The 16,298-nt window shown below is 43.6% G+C and overlaps 1 protein-coding gene across 1 annotated transcript; it reads right to left on the bottom strand.

Moving 5' to 3' along the window:
• Nucleotides 1-1,475: 1,475 nt before the first annotated feature.
• Nucleotides 1,476-14,965, bottom strand: LOC116672354 (high affinity cationic amino acid transporter 1). Its single transcript, XM_032504167.1, has 13 exons — nt 14,730-14,965; nt 10,780-10,892; nt 9,252-9,659; nt 8,090-8,248; nt 7,768-7,939; nt 7,432-7,565; nt 7,135-7,357; nt 5,220-5,359; nt 4,630-4,732; nt 4,041-4,234; nt 3,328-3,479; nt 1,922-2,030; nt 1,476-1,822 (listed from the first exon to the last, which is right to left on the bottom strand). Exons 3-13 carry the CDS (start codon nt 9,619-9,621, stop codon nt 1,653-1,655), a joined length of 1,926 nt encoding a protein of 641 aa, XP_032360058.1. The 5' UTR covers nt 9,622-9,659; nt 10,780-10,892; nt 14,730-14,965; the 3' UTR covers nt 1,476-1,652.
• Between the last annotated feature and the right edge of the window lie 1,333 nt (nt 14,966-16,298).

The following is a 16,298-nucleotide window of genomic DNA, read 5'->3' as shown; positions in this document are numbered from 1 at the left end:
CTTTAAAAAGGGCCTGCTCGAAGAGATGTTTCACCTCGTGGAATTTTCAGACTTGGATGAACACACACAGTTTGATTGTTCAGGTTTTAGCTGCCCTGGGAATCTGCACACTCCCGCAATCAGCCCTCCTTTCCTTAATGCTCCCATCCTGCCTGGCAGGCAGAGGCACCGTCACCAACAACTGGTGCAGTGTGTTTCTGAGTGTGCACTATGGAAACCGGAAGGTTCTTAATATCATTGATTGATTGTTCTTCATCTCATTCAGATGTATGTGAACTAAAACGTGAAAATAGTCTACTAAGGTGAAAGGTCTCTGATATATTATTAATTAATAATATTCATATATTATATAATATGCTTTTCAAATCCAAAGTGTACATTATTGAAATCCAAAGTGTACATTATTTACAGACAATATATATATATATATATATATATATATATTTCACAATTCTAGCTGACAATAAAGCTATATCTCTATAAAAGGTGGAATTCATTTGGGAAAAAGGCACTTTAAAAATACATCCTCTGAAGTATCTGAGAAATCATTTCACATTAGCAGCTTTTTTCTTTGGCTAGATAAAAAGGTTCCCTGATGGAGAGCGCCCTGGTGTATTAGATCTCTGGTAAATGTGCACTGTGAGAAACCATCAATCATTTAGAAGACCAACGTTGAGCTGTATTGATCACAGAGCACCTATTCAGAGCCCAGTGCTGCACCGTTATACTGTTAATGTAAAACACAGGTACGGAGTTGAACTTTCTACACAGGCTATTGTCTCAGGAGCAAAATATAATATAATATCCACGTACATATGGGCCTTTGAGGTAAACGTACAACACAAGAAGGCACCAGAGATACAGTGAAATTCTCAGCTGAGGTTCAGAAGAATTATTTGCCGATTCTCTGAACTAAAGGGGCTGTACTCAAAATCAAGAATATAGCAGTCAACAATGATGGCGTCCTGAGCAGAGAATGAAGTCACACTCCCTGGGTGTGTGTTGGAATCCAAGCCTCACTGGTTTTCTGCAGGGATAGCTGGTCCGGCCGCGCGTGCATGTGAGTGCACGTGAGTGCCCCTACGTACCTTGTGCGCCTGTATCTGACCCGAGGGCCGTGACAAAGCATCAGTATCTGACAAGTCCCAGACCATTATTCTTCTAAATATCATGTACAGCCCCTTCAATGCAATTAATCAACGTGTGAAATAAAGGATTAAAAAAGAAATCTCCCATGGGATGTGGACACAGTAGCGGGCGCTGGGCCTCCTGATGCAGATATATACTGCGAACGAAGGAACCAAAATGATGTTTAACAATAGACATACGCACACCTGATACCTTAAAAAACTTGGTTTAAACGACTTGTGCTTTGCCTTTGGCTGCTAGAATTAAAAAACAGAAAAATATCACGGAAATAAAATATTGGTTTTAAGATGTATCCAGGCGGATTCTATCTTTTAAAAATGTGTTTGCCTAGCTTTTACATCTAATTAGCCTTTCTACTTTCATTCAAAGTTGTGTTTGGAATAAGGAAACAAGTCAACGCTCTGATTGGAGGGTAAGTGTCTCCGTACGTCTCCTGGACCTACAGCTATTTTGGAGAGTTTAGCAGAACAGAAATAGAGAGGATTAGTGAACCTCCCGTTTCCTCAGGAGACTTCCTCGTCCTCTTCCTCGTCCTCCCCGGTGGCGTTCTGTGTGTCGTGCAGGAAGGCTTCCTTCTCCGTGGCCATGGGCTCTCCCTTTATCGTGCAGGCTGGCGTGGTCAACACCGCCTCTGCACTGTGGCGAATACCATAGCCAAAGTAGATACAGAACCCTGCAAATGGTGCAGAAACATTGTGGCAAAGACATTAATTCATTAATTCAAGTGCAGCAGAGATAACATTTGACATTTTTGGCCAAAAATCCAAAGTACCTAAGACCATCCAGATGGCAAAGCGCATCCAGGTTCCTCTGTCGAGCTGCATCATCAGATAGACGTTGATGAACATGCTAGTGACCGGGACAAAGGGCAGCAGTGGAACCTGGGAGGAGAGAGGGCACGTGGTTAACATTTCAACCTCAAATACTGAGAAAAGATGCAGTCAAAGGCATAGAGTAACATTGATATTATGAATAATGGCTGAGTGGGGAATGTTGCAGGGAAAACACAACACTGACAGCGAAGCAATTTCGTTGTTTTTGTTTTGCATTTATGTCCAATAGACTGACATGAACAAAGATCTTTGAAACTGGTCTAGTAGTGAGCGAGAACGCAGTGACCGGCTGGCGCCAACCCAGCTGCTGTGTAACCCAATGGGGCAATGGTGCACCCTCGGTTTTTGCCACTGACAGGATGTGATTGTCACTAAAAGTGTCTGACAACACTATCGATCTCACGAGGTGACCTGCTGGCCGAAGACAGCGGGGGGGAGTGTAACGTGAGACGGGGGAATTTGAAAGCCAGCCATGAATCTGAGGTTATTTTAGATTTTCCAGGCAGCCATTGGCTTCCATTCATTTTATTACAGCAGGAGTCAGACTGCATCACCGTACAGTGACAAATAAGTGATGAAATGTTCAGTGATTTCACATCTATGCAAGTACATTTAAATTATTTTAAGATTATTTTTGGGCTTTTCCCTTTATTAAAGTGACAATGGATAGACATAAAGGGGGGAGAGAGATGGGGGATGACACGCAGCAAAGGGCACAGGCCGGACTCAAATCCGGGCCGCTGCAGGACTCAGCCTACATGGGGTGAACGCTCTCACTGGGGGGGCTAGAGGTTGCCCCGAAGTAGATTTTAATTATGAACTGATATGAATGGATTGCAATCAATTTAAAAAACGTATATACTATACTTTTCAAAAAGCGTGCAATAATAAATAACTTTAGTACATTTGTCAGTAGTGTGCAACAATGTAAAGTACATTTGCCAATGGTCAGCAATAATGTTATGTACACACAATTTGCATTTGTTGGGTAAAAAGATGTGTAGATGTTTAGCAGGTTAGCAGCAACAGGAAGAGTTTCAGAGTTTAATAAAAAACTGTGAAACTTTTTGGGCATTTTCAGCCTTTATTTTTTGACAGAACAGCTGAAGATATGAAAGGGGAGAGGGAGGGGGGGAATAACAAGCAGCAAGGGGCCAAAGGTTGGAGTCGAACCTGGGCCCGCTGGGTCAAGGAGTAAACCTCCATATATGGTCGACTGATTTATCAACTGAGCTATCTGCCCCCCCCCCCCGGTTTCCCAGTTTCATCCCATTCTGACAATGTCATCCTGTCATCCTGTGTAGGCTGGAGGGAGAAAGCTCTCTGGTGAAAGAACACAGCCTACCTTGAAGGCCAGCTTGGCCTTGCTCTGCGGCTGTCTCCACACAACGAAGGTGACAATCAGACACACGGCCATGAGAACACAGAGGACAGACAGGGACCATGGGGCCAGCCCTCCCTGAACCGCTACCACACTGAAGACACACACCAAAACACCTGGAGGGAAGACGAAAAGAGCAAGGAGAGGTCATCAGATCAGATTTTCTCAGAGCTCTGTATAGCCCCAGTCACACACGCACTGCAGACATGAATAATTAAGAAGTGATGTCCTGATCAGTTGGATTAGAACTCAAAAGGTGTGTACCCTGCCAGCTCTCTCTCTCTGTTAGTGTATGAATTCACAGCAAGCTAGTAGGCGTGCTAAGGACGTTTAATGAAAACCAAAAGAAAACAAAGATCCCAGAGTAAGGGAGGAAAGTGATTTACATAAAAAGGCAAAGGAAATTTCTAGAGAGATTAAGGAACTTCTATCAGTTAGGGACGCATCAAAATTGAGGAATGGTAAGCAACGCAGTTGTTTATGACCTAATTCTGAACGGCTCTGTGATCCGGGCCACGCTGTAGACCAGATGGAGTTCTTCTAGTTAGTGAGAACACATCCGACACAGACAATCACCTGTTGTGTGCTGCATGTCTGGAAACGACAGACGATGTCTGCACCGGATTCCTCCAACATACTCCAGAGTTTATACGTGAAAACGTTGTGTCACCACTCACCAAGTATGCTGGTGCAAATGTTGACGGCGAACCCAGACAGGGGGGACGGATCTGTGTTGGAAGGGGTAAGTAGATTCTTGAAGGTGAAGCGATCCTCTGGCTGCGGTAGGATGTCAGCGTTCCCATCGTTATAGGACTCGTAATCCTGAGTGTTGGCCATCTCGTAGGCCACACTGGGCTGTTCAGGCTGGTACCTTCAGACGGCAAAACAGTCCAAACCATTGTCATTTTACACATCCCAAGATTTTCTTGAGTTCCTAACCAAGTTTAAAAACACACTGCATCACATTAAATATGAACAGATATTTCTCTTCAGTCAATATGCGACAAGTGATTAGGATGATTTATTACTTTAATCCAATGTGCACTAAATACTTTAAATATGCTTGAAAAAATCTCAGTAGCTATTCTCAGCCTCACATCCAAAGATCAAACAGTCCTGCATTTGAAGACTGCATGTTTTATATCATGGGACAGATTAGATCCTCTGGATCAGCCAGTATCAAAAGAAAAGGGAAGCTGTGAGCCACAGCGCAGATATGTTGTTATTCAGGTTGGCTAATCATCTAGCAAGAGAGACGGGGGTTACCTGAGGACCAGCACGCAGGCAGCCACCAGAGTATAGGCCAGCAAAGTGCCGATGGACATGAGGTCAACCAGGTCCTTCAAGTCAAACAGGAAGGCCATCACAGCTGCATGCCACACGGGAGAAAAACACAGCGTCAGCTCGATGATAGATTTCTACATATTAATCCAACAGGTTCAAAAAAGAGACTTCGCCCAAGATGAAGGAGGAAGAAGAAGAAGAAGAAGAAGGAGGAGGAGGAGGAGGAGGAGGAGGAGGAGGAGGAGGACACAGAGATGGCCACGGAGACTTAAAAGAATTTGTTTGGGACCTCTACTTCAGCCAATTCCCAACCAGCACCCTGATTAATAACGCAGGGTGCCGAACACCGGCTGGTCCAGTGTACGGTACCCTGATTAACAACGCAGGGTGCCGTACACCAGCTGGTCCAGATGAAGAAGAAACAGCCCATTTTCAGGACTATCCTAATGCTGGATGACCATCTTGGTTTTTGTTGGGTGTTTGTGTTGAGGCTGTGTTCAACAAGACCCTCTTGTAGGGTTGTTGGGTGACGGGAACCCCAACCAGTTAGGAGGTTTAGGTCAGGACCTCACCTGCAACAACACCGGATGTTACTGTAGCTGTTAGCGGGGTTTTGGTTCGTGGGCTGATGCTGGCCAAACATTTGAAGAGCAGGCCATCTTCTGCCATGGCCCAGATCACTCTGGGCATTGGGAACATGGAGCCTAGTAGACTAGTACGGGAGAGAGAGGAAAAGCATGGCGTGCAAGTGAATGCACAGTGAGACAATAGAACAGGGGACTGTTGCCACAATGTTGGAAGCACACTTCTGTCTCAAATGGATTTAGATTTCCCATAACTGGAACTGAGGGGCCCAAACCATGGAAACAGCCCAGACCAAGACTTACATAAAAATAGGACAGGGGCGTCTAGATACTAGGTATCGATATCGTTATATGAGGCTGGATATCATTGTAAATTTTAGATATCGTAATATCCTGATATGACACAAGTGTTTTAAAGGCTGCGTTACAGTAAAGTCATTTTCTGAACACACCCGACTGTTGCCTTTACCCAGATGGGTTATTATATCAACATAACTGATGATTGATTATCAAATATCTCTGTGAAAGCATCAGTAGTCAACCCTACAATATCTCCACAACATCGATACTGAGGTATTTGGTCAAAAAATATTGTGATATTTGATTTTATTCATATCGCCCAGCTCTACTAGAGTTGTAGATCACAACTTGTTGTTGGACAACAATATGATATTTGCTGATATTACAAAGTCTGCCACACTGCAATTTTTATTTGATTCAATTCAGTGGCCTGCGTTCAACTCGCAAAAAGAAACTAAAATATGATTTGAGAATGTTATCACGGCGCGCTTTCAGACATAATAAACAAATAAACACAATATTCTTTTTAACGTGAAGATTAAATATAAAGTGGGAATAAAAACGGCTTAAAGATGATGATACGTGGCCCTTTTTTTTTTTTTACCTCTGAAGACATACAATCAATACTTCAAAATTACTTGTTTACTCCTTCCCTTTAATTGTGTTATCTCTTTTTTTCAATAAAAATATCTAAAAAAGAAAACATGATGATATGTATCGGTGTGTATTCAAGACACACTTCAGTGATTAACAGAACCCCCCCCCCCTTATGATGGTGTATTTTTTTCCGAGCACCCGCTGTGTCACTTCACGGACCCCTGGGGGGTCTGAGAACCGATGGTTTAGGGGGACCTTTAAGAAAGTTAAGCAACATGGATCATGCACTAGTTTCAAACCTAAGCTCCTTTAAAGGAATTATCACAAGATTTACTCTTTGTGGATCAGCTGCAAAATCATTGTCTGGCAAATACATAAGACGTTTTAAATACTACAACCAGTTTACCGTAAAGGTCCAGTGTGGAATGTTTTTAGTTCATTATCAAAATCTTTCCTTTTTCACCATAAGAAAATATTTCAGACTGATTTATTTGGTTGGGACAATACACATTAATCAACATTTTCTGAATGCCAGTCAGCTAATTTTCAACCGTAGTCCTAGTTACCCAGCATGCATGTCTTTATGGTGGGAGGAAACCGGAGCACCCGGAGGAAACCCACGCAGACACGGGGGAGAACATGTAAACTCCACACAGAACCCGGAACGACCTGGATTCGAACCCTCAACCTTCTTGCTGTGAAGCAGAAGTGCTAACCAGAAAGAGGAAATTGAAAAGAGCAAAAGTCCGTCTTTTTGAAGCGTGAAGGCCACCGTAGCTTTAATACCTACTTTGACCTTCATGGCGCGAGAGAGTTGATGGCGATATATGATCTCTACGCTAGACGGGAGAAATTCCCACACATTGGACCTTTAAGTCCTGAATTATACAAAAAATATATTTTTTAAATTCTATATTCAGTGTACTGGGCGTGAAGCATGCAGACATTTCCTAGTCCTCCACACCTACTCATGCTGAGCGGCAGCAGGACAGTAGGAGAGTCTTACCTGGTCGACAGGGCACATAAAGAGCCAATGGCCACGGCGTACGTGGCTCCCTCCCAGCCCACGTACTTAAAGGCCACAGGCAGGGGGCTGTTCTTATCCAGCAAGTAGTAGGGCATCATCATGGTGAGGGCTGCGGACACGCCGAAGTACGCCACAAAACAGATGAGGAGTGAGGCCACGATCCCGATGGGAATGGCCCGCTGAGGATTCTTCACTTCTTCTCCTAGGGTGGGAGACATGTGAGAGGGAGGGGGGCCACCGAGTGTTGCTTATCAGAGTGAATGCACGTCCTCTCACCTGTAGTGGCAATGCAGTCAAAGCCTACGAAGGCATAAAAACAGGTGGCGGCACCAGAGAGCACTCCGCTCAGGCCAAAAGGCATGAAGCCGCCTTCCCCGAGACTTTCTTCTGAAGGTAAGGAGCCAGACATACTGGAAGGAAAAAGGAGAACATTTGCTTACTTGAAACACAACAAGTAGGGCTTGGCAATACGCTGATAATATATAAATTAGACTAGATATCGTCTTAGAGTTTATCACACTATTTGATTTTCTTCATATCGCCCAGCCCTACACACAAGTTTATCGTCAGGCACATAGTACATTCTGGGATTAAGCTCTTCGTGTCACCCACTTCAGGCTGGAGTTGCTGGTGCCGTTGAGGATTTCTTCAGGGTTCAAGTTCCAGTTTTTCAGGTTTCCTTTGACGAAGCCAGAGATGGTCATGAAGAGCAGCACCAGCACATTGATGCAGGTGAACACTTTATTTACCATCGCTGACTCCTTCACTCCAAACGCAAGCAGTCCTGCAAGTTAAAAAAAGACAATATGAGAGATGATGTCAAAAAAAAAAAAGAGATAGAACATAGAGAGAGAGAGAGAGAGAGAGAGAGAGAGAGAGAGAGAGAGAGAGAGGAGAGAGAGAGAGAGGGAGAGATATCAGAGCTGCTCCTCACCTGTCAGAATTATTATGATGAAGACAGCGAAGATGTCTGGGTACTCTGCCAGGAGGCCCGGGGCCTTCATGGTCATGTAGCGTCTGCAGAAAACCTCGATGTGCTGTCCAATCAGCTCGTCAAAGGTGGCGCTCCATGCTCTCGCCACACTCGAAGTTCCTGTGTGGAGGGAAGTATTCATGGAAACTCAACAATACCTGGGCAGTATGGAGAACATGTATCACAATATTCTTGACCAGACAGATCAATATCGAGACAAAATTGTAGGGTTGACTTTTGGCGCTTCCACAAAATATTAACACTATGAGATTTTTGATAAATAATCATCAATATTGTGGATATAATGACTAAAGTGAGTAAAGGCAGGGTTTTCCTGCATAAAGAAATTGTTGGCACCGCTTAAAAGAGGTTTGAGCCAGCTCCAAAGGAAAATCCCCAGCAGCAAAATGATAACATCAGAGAATAAAAATAGCAATTCAAACCTTCCAAACTTATTTAAGAGCAGTTTACTAAACAACAAGTAAACAAGAAGAAGATAAATCTGATCTGAGTTTTATCTCCAGAGTCAGCCTCTACAGGACACTCCTGTTGATTTATTTTAATATTAAGATTGTCTTTTATTTAACCAGTTTTGTTAATTGAGGTTACATTTATTCAAGCATAATATACATTTGTTTATAAAAGTGTCTAATAAGTATAATAGCATAATGCATAAATTTCAAATAAGGTAACAAAATTTAAGAAAATATCTAGCCTCATCTATTGAAATAATATTGATATTTTGCCCAGCCCTAATCTGGGGCACGTTCAGTCTACAAACGGTGTGCAGGGTGGCCGGGTTGGAGCAGTGGTAGAGCAGGCGCACATGTACTTCGAGGTTTATGCCTCGATGCAGAGGTCCAGGGTTTGAATCTCACCTAGCTGTCCTATCAAATAACGCTGGAAAAGCCCCAAAAATAATCTTTAAAACATAAAAAACACAACATGTTTCCTCAGACGGGGTGAAACAGTGTGCAGCGGCTTTGAGTTTGGTTTTCTCTCCTCTGCTGGGAGTGTGTCCCAGGTGATAGCCAATCAGCAGAGACGCGTCTGTAAACTGGGGGCCTGGTCTGGTGGGGCTGAACGTGGCCAACCTTTCCTTCCTTATTGTAAAGTGTCTTACCGATAACATAGGAGAGGATGAGGTTCCAGCCCGTGATGAAGGCCCACAGCTCCCCAACCGTCACATAGCTGTAGAGGTAGGCCGAGCCAGTTTTGGGGACGCGGGCTCCGAACTCGGCGTAGCACAGTCCGGCCAGGACTGAGGCCAGGGCAGCTATGAGGAACGAGAGGACGATGGCAGGTCCGGCGCTGTCCCGGGCCACGGCGCCGGCGAGCACGTACACGCCGGCGCCCAGCGTGCTGCCCACGCCCAGGGCCACCAGGTCAAACGTGTTGAGGCATCGAGACAGGCGCGAGTCCTCCGCGTTGCAGTCCACAACCTTCACCCGGAGGAGCTGCTTCCCAACGCCCTTCAACGTGGCCAGAATCATCGCGGCCGGCTCCAAAAGCTACACGCAGGAGGAGTCCTCTGTGGACAAGACAGGACCGGCAGAGTGATGCAATGAAACAGGGAAAAGACCTGGTCCTGGACCTGGACCTGGTGCTGGTCCAGTCCCTGTCCTCCCATTGGCTATGAACTTGTTGTCCTGCTGGGTTTTTAATGTTTTTGTTCCTTTTTTTTTAATGCTTTCCCCCCCACTACCATTCTTAATCAAACCACTAATACAAACTATTTATACACTTATTCATAGAATTCATGTAATTAACCTTATTCGTATGAAATTATTTCTAGAGGTAAAAAAGAGAACATTACTATTTGTGGTAAAGCAGAAATTATGATTTATTTTGAGAAATATTTCACATCAGGATGATGAATGGATCACAAACTGGTGTGTCAAAGCTAAGTCGAGTTCTGTTTTGAAACCAATTTTAAAGAAATCAATAGAATTTAATAAAAGACCCAACATTCAATGAAAGTAGTGAACTGATCATTAATTTTGAAAACACACACACACACACACACACACACACACACACACACACACACACACACACAACTGAGTACATACTAACAGCTTACAACATACAGTACTATTAGCATTGACTAGAAAGCAATATTATGAGGCCCAAAAGGTTTCATCTTAATACACTGTCAAACTACTGAAAATATACTATACATTTAAATTTGAAGATCCAAATGCTGCTCACTCTCATTTTGTTTTCCTTCATTTTGTTTGTTGAAAATGACTTGAGTGAAGAATTAATTTGCATACTAACATTGGACATCAAATCAAATTGTTTTGGTCTAGCACAGCTTCTGATTGGACACACAGTGGTGTGCATTACACTCCAAACTGTAGATGAACATTATCTCCTTCAGAAACTGCAATGTGCAACCATGCAATATCAGTCATTCATTACAACATTACAACGTCAGCAGTAATGGAACCTTTAGATCTCACAGTGTCTGATTAAAACTAAACAGAAATACAGATGCTCAGCTTAACCATGAAGCTGCCAGATGTTTCGGATATCTATCTATCTATCTATCTATCTATCTATCTATCTATCTATCTATCTATCTATCTATCTGTGCAGGACATAAGCTGAGCAAAGAGGGAGGTAAACATCTGCAGACAAGTACTCACTTTCACAGCGCAGTGTAAAACAGGTTCTTCTTCCTTTTCTGATCTCCACTTTCTACAGTAAATCCTCTCCTCCACTGTGTCCCGAGTGCAGCTGTGGACTCAGTTCCAATCAGCTGAGGATGAATGGAGCGGAGAGAGAGATAAGGACATGTGACAAAGACGCCTCTTAGTGAACCAAATCATTCAGGGGTCTGGCTTGTAAATAGAACCGTGACGCTTCACGTGGCCCCGGGGTCTGAAGACGCTCGGAGCAGCTGCAGCGACAGCCATCTTCCTCCAGGGCGAGGCCCAGTGACCCAGCAAAAGAAATACCCCCTTTTCACATAAAAAACAAATTCATACATGACAATACTTAATAGAAACAAAATACATACAAACACATGTTTCCATTTTACTGAGGGGTGAAGGAAATATATGTGTTATTCAATATTCTTGACCAAATACCCTGATGTGAATATTGTGACAATATTGTATGACTGACTGTTGGTGCTTCAACAAAATGTTATTTACACAATGAGATTTTTGATACATATTCTCCAGAAATAATTTAAATGACTTAGTGGGTAAAGGTAAATATTAGAAGAGCTGAACAGTCTGGTAAAATGACTTTACTGTAACACCAGGTAAAGACAACACTTACCATATTACCATATTAGGATATATCCCAAATCTAAGACGATATCTAGTCTCATATCGCGATATCAATAAATCAATATATTGCCCAGCCCTAATGTATGTGCAATTGTTCATGAGTTCTGCCACGGCATTTATTTATGTGCATCTTTTGAGTTCAAATCAAATTTCCCTAAGTGGACAATAAATTAGATCACATAAAGTATAATGTATTAATCATGTGCTCTGAGACCACGCAGACGCACAGAGGACAACATCCACTACGTCCCGTATCAGGACGTTGGGACGCGTGTGGAACATTCTTCCAGTAGAGAGGCGTTAGTTCAAGGACTAAACGAGACAACATCTGACCAGCTTGTAGCTTTCTGTGTCGAGGTTCTGATGACCTGGACAGATGCAGCCAGACATCTCACCGGGCCATGATCGGGCCAACATGCAGAGGCCGAACAACCCTGGATCAGCTACACAAAGGCTGAAAAACTGCATCTGCAAACGGATGGTCATCTCTCACGTCAGTCAAATATGTAAAGAGGAGCAGAGCATGAATGACTACATTGTTATGTGTTGCACAAGTGACAACATTTGTTACATCGCAGCGTGGGCAAAAAGGGGGGGGGGCAAGAGCAGCCGGTGACTCAGAGGTGCAGCAGGGACACGATGGGACATGCAGCGGCTGCCTAAAAAAGGAGAGCCCTGCCCACTCCACAGCCAATCAGGGAAGACAACACCTGCGCATGACACGCAGGGATCACGTGGGGGAATTTGGAATAGTCACATGCACTTTAATATGAGAGGCTAAATACTTTGGCTATTTCAAAACCTCTTTTATGTTTGCTGTGACATTGTTCATACTGTACACATGGAGAACACAGCAAAATCACAACAACTCATCACACTACACTTATATATATATATATATATATTTAAATAAATAAAGCACCAATACCAGGTTATAGGTACTTTAAAAGTATTATACACTTTTCTGTGGGGCTATAAAAAAAATGACGTTTCCATCTTTTCTCTCTGTATAAAATTATTTAAGATTGCATTCCATCGTCCAAATTGAGCTGATGTGCACTCAGCCAGGCATTAATACATGGACAGTATTAATTAATACTGGATCAGTATTAATTAATACTGGGAGAGTAAACCTGTGTGGCAGACACCTGCAGAACCACCTGTGTCTGGGAAAACCCATTCTCTAATGATGCGAGTGTGCGACGTGAGTACTCTCACTTCAATAAGCTGCCGACTGTCTTTAATTACAATTTTCCCTGCACACACTTTAAAAGATGAGGACAGCAGAGAGCCCGTGAAATGTATTTAACAGCACTCCGAGATGCTCTGGTGGTGTGACCGGGGATGGAGCAAACAACGAGCATGTGACCAAATGACTGACAGCTGACGCAGGCCAAACAAACTCTCCTTTCCAGGGCCTCAGTGACATCTCTGGGGCCACACTGACCTTGTAACGATGTAACAAAACCCAGCCGTCAGAAGACAACACAACGCTTTTAATCTCTGCATCTCGGATCCTCTTCAAGAATACACATGTCATATGAAACGGGGGTAACCTTAGTCTGGAAGCACTGCGAATGGCAAGGGACACGGACACGGAATACTTCTCCAAAAAAACTGATACGATACAATCACACTGCCTTTTTAAAATGCTCTAGTGATTGATAATAAGACTGATATGTAAACAGCTACACTTCTGGTTTTTAAAGCACTATGGTAGGACTGGGCAATATATCCATATTATACTGGGATATGAGACTAGATAGATATCATCTTACTTTGGGATGTTATACCATGGTACAGGTGTTGTCTTTTTCTGGTTTTAAAGGAACACACCGACTTATTGTCTGACACCCCAGCATTAGCTTAGCCTAGCACCGATGCTGCAGGTAACTGGTTCCAACTAGCTACTGCTCCCAATAAGTGACAAACTAACACCATTGTATCGGGCGCCTCCCAGTACAAGACTTATGCCACAATACGACATATTCCAATATTCTGCAATTTATAACCTTTTCTCCAACTTCTAATTTTTCCAGATTTCAAATGACGTCCCCAAAAGGAAACTTAGTCAACATCTGTTTCATCTAAAAATAAACATTTGTCTTTGTTCATATCACTTCAGTGTTATTGCTGAAAAATGGGACAAAGTGAATAACATATAGCCTATAATATATAATAACAGATCCATACTTGGAGCCTGTGTATTGATACCGTATTACAACGGAAAATATCACGATACTATGTGGTATTGACCCCCCCCCCCTTGCCATAATGGACTGGAGGACTGATTCCAGCGGCCAATAACATATGTTAGTAGTCTATGCCTACAGTTTGCAGAAAAGTGGGAAAACCACAATTAATGTTATCTAAATCATTAATGAATCAAACATATGGCTCTTTATTCTGAAATGATCCATATCTCTACTTCATCATTATATCGTTGCCCATGAGCAGCTGACTGGTAACTGATGATCAGGATTGTTGAGGAACTTGGTTTGGTTGTAAACTCATCCTTTCCCATGCAGCCAGATGTTCCAGAAACCAAGCGAGCCGAAGCAGGCGTGCCGATTTAACTCTTTAAATCCCACATGCAGGTGAACAGCACGGCTTCCCCTAGGCCTGCTGTGGTACACGATGCAAACCAACGTCTTCGTTTTCTACCCGCATTAATATTTCCATCATTTTTCATCACGCAACTTTGTTATTAAGCCATAGAACGGATGGAAAATGGATTTACAGTATGTAGAGTGTGTGTTGGGCCGCACAGAGGAGCTGGGTGGAAACTCGCTATAAAAGGCAATGTTTCTGCTCACACACACACACACACACACACACACACACACAAACACACACACACACAACACACACACACAACACCACACACACACACACACACACATAATATATATAATAGCCTAGTGAAGATATTTGCGAGTCGGCATGTATGAAGCGGACCAGTGTGCAGTAGTGTCCTTTAATGCTCTCAGGTTATATTGCATCAGCCGGAGGGCTCCTTGGTTCCTCTCTCCCTCCCTTCCTTCCTTCCTCCCTCCATTCCTTCCTTCCTCCCCCAGATCCACGTGCACTGCTTCCTTATGGACTGGCCTCACGTTCCCGTCTCCAGGATACACACATGGCTGGGGAGCTAGCTGTGGCTAGCACGCCGTTCCCCCCCCCCCCAGACAGGGTGTAGCTTCCCTCCCTTCTACAACCATCTGCAGCCAACCCACGTGACCACCGGCCACCAACGACTGGAACAAGAAAAGAGTCCCTCTGATGAACTTTAAACGTCTTACCTTCGTTAGGGAGACGCCAGTCCCAGTTCGACCTGAACCCTCTGACAGATGGTCTGGTGGGCCGAACACACACACACACAAACACACACACACACAAACATACACGCGTACATACACACATACACAGGCGCGTATACGGAGCAGTAGCGACCGGGGGAGGTCACCGAGCTGTCTGTGGCTCCACCCGAGTGAACGAGGATCAGACTGGGAGTTCTCTTTGTGCAGACCCCACCTGCAGCCACCTGATGGCGCTCTGTACCAGCTAATGGCCCTCCGGGGCTCCCGTGCCTCTCTTTGAGGCGTCCTGGTCCCGGAGGCGGATCACACAGCAGCATGCCCTGCAGCCAGTGCCTGAGATGGGCCAGTACTCCCCAGGACGGAGTACGGGACCCGAAGTTGGGATTTCTCCATTTATTTAGTTATTAACACTGTTATTAATAGGATGGTATTTATACTATATATCAACATGATTGGATGAATTGTACTTTATGAGAGAAAAGGTTGATAAAGATGTGCCACTGGTTTTCAACAGTTAAAAAAGAAGTGAGATGATGAGAATTGGAATAAGCCAAAACTTAGAACTCATAGTTTGATGAAAAATAAGTTTGGTATTGAGAAATATGTGAAAGGATGTGTGTGTGTTTAGTTCTGGTCTGGTGTAGGCCTAAACCTTCTCCATGGGCCTATTAAAACAGGACACACTGTTATTTATCTGATCTCAATAAAATTGAAAATTATGTTCAATTTTGTTTTGTATTGTCCGTACTATCATGATTTAGGATTGCAATTATCTAACAAGGTTGAAGTAAGAGTAAGAGATGAGGCGGGATATAGATCTGTTAGTTGGGTTGTTTGAACATAAAACATTTTTATTTGAGGACGTTTTAGAACATACTTTATTTATATTTACTAATATATCCAATAGACATGCAATGATCATTTCTGAACTGCTGAATCGGGGTACTGGTACCTTGTTTTGGTCCAATATAGGCACTGTCTGCAGTCATATCTTAATTTCAAATCTGGCTCCATATCAGTATGCATATGTGTTGTCATCGTTCCCTGCTGCTCCTCTTCCTCTCATGGATGCATACAGCAGTGGTCTGAGCACAGGATGACTTTGGGTTGCTTGTGAAGTTGCAGAAGTCTCAGTAGGGGAAACAAAGCTGTTACGCTCCATTCTCCGAGTCTCCTGCTGTGGCTGAGGAGCGGCCCCATGTCGTGATCCTCTTATTTCAGCCCGATTCTTGATACATAGACCTAAAATCTACACCAGGATTTGGGATTATCAATGCAAGGGATCCTTACAGACTGCTAAGAATACAAAAGGAAGCCACACCAGTTGTGACTAAGCTCCATTCAGCCTGGGATGGAGAGATTCCTTCTAACCAGATCAGTGAGTTTAGGCCCTGCTGAAACCGCTGCAGAGGTTGCTGAGATAGATCGGTCGGGTACTGGGGCTGCCTGAGGATTCTCTTGTTTGCTTGGACGATAACTGCTACATGTATCAAAGCTTGCTAAGATATAATTGGTAAGAGAAGTGCTGTATATGCTGCCTTATCTGACATT

Source organism: Etheostoma spectabile, chromosome 3, assembly GCF_008692095.1.
Source record: "Etheostoma spectabile isolate EspeVRDwgs_2016 chromosome 3, UIUC_Espe_1.0, whole genome shotgun sequence".
NCBI lineage: Eukaryota > Metazoa > Chordata > Actinopteri > Perciformes > Percidae > Etheostoma > Etheostoma spectabile.
This window is presented reverse-complemented; position numbering and strand designations above follow the sequence as displayed.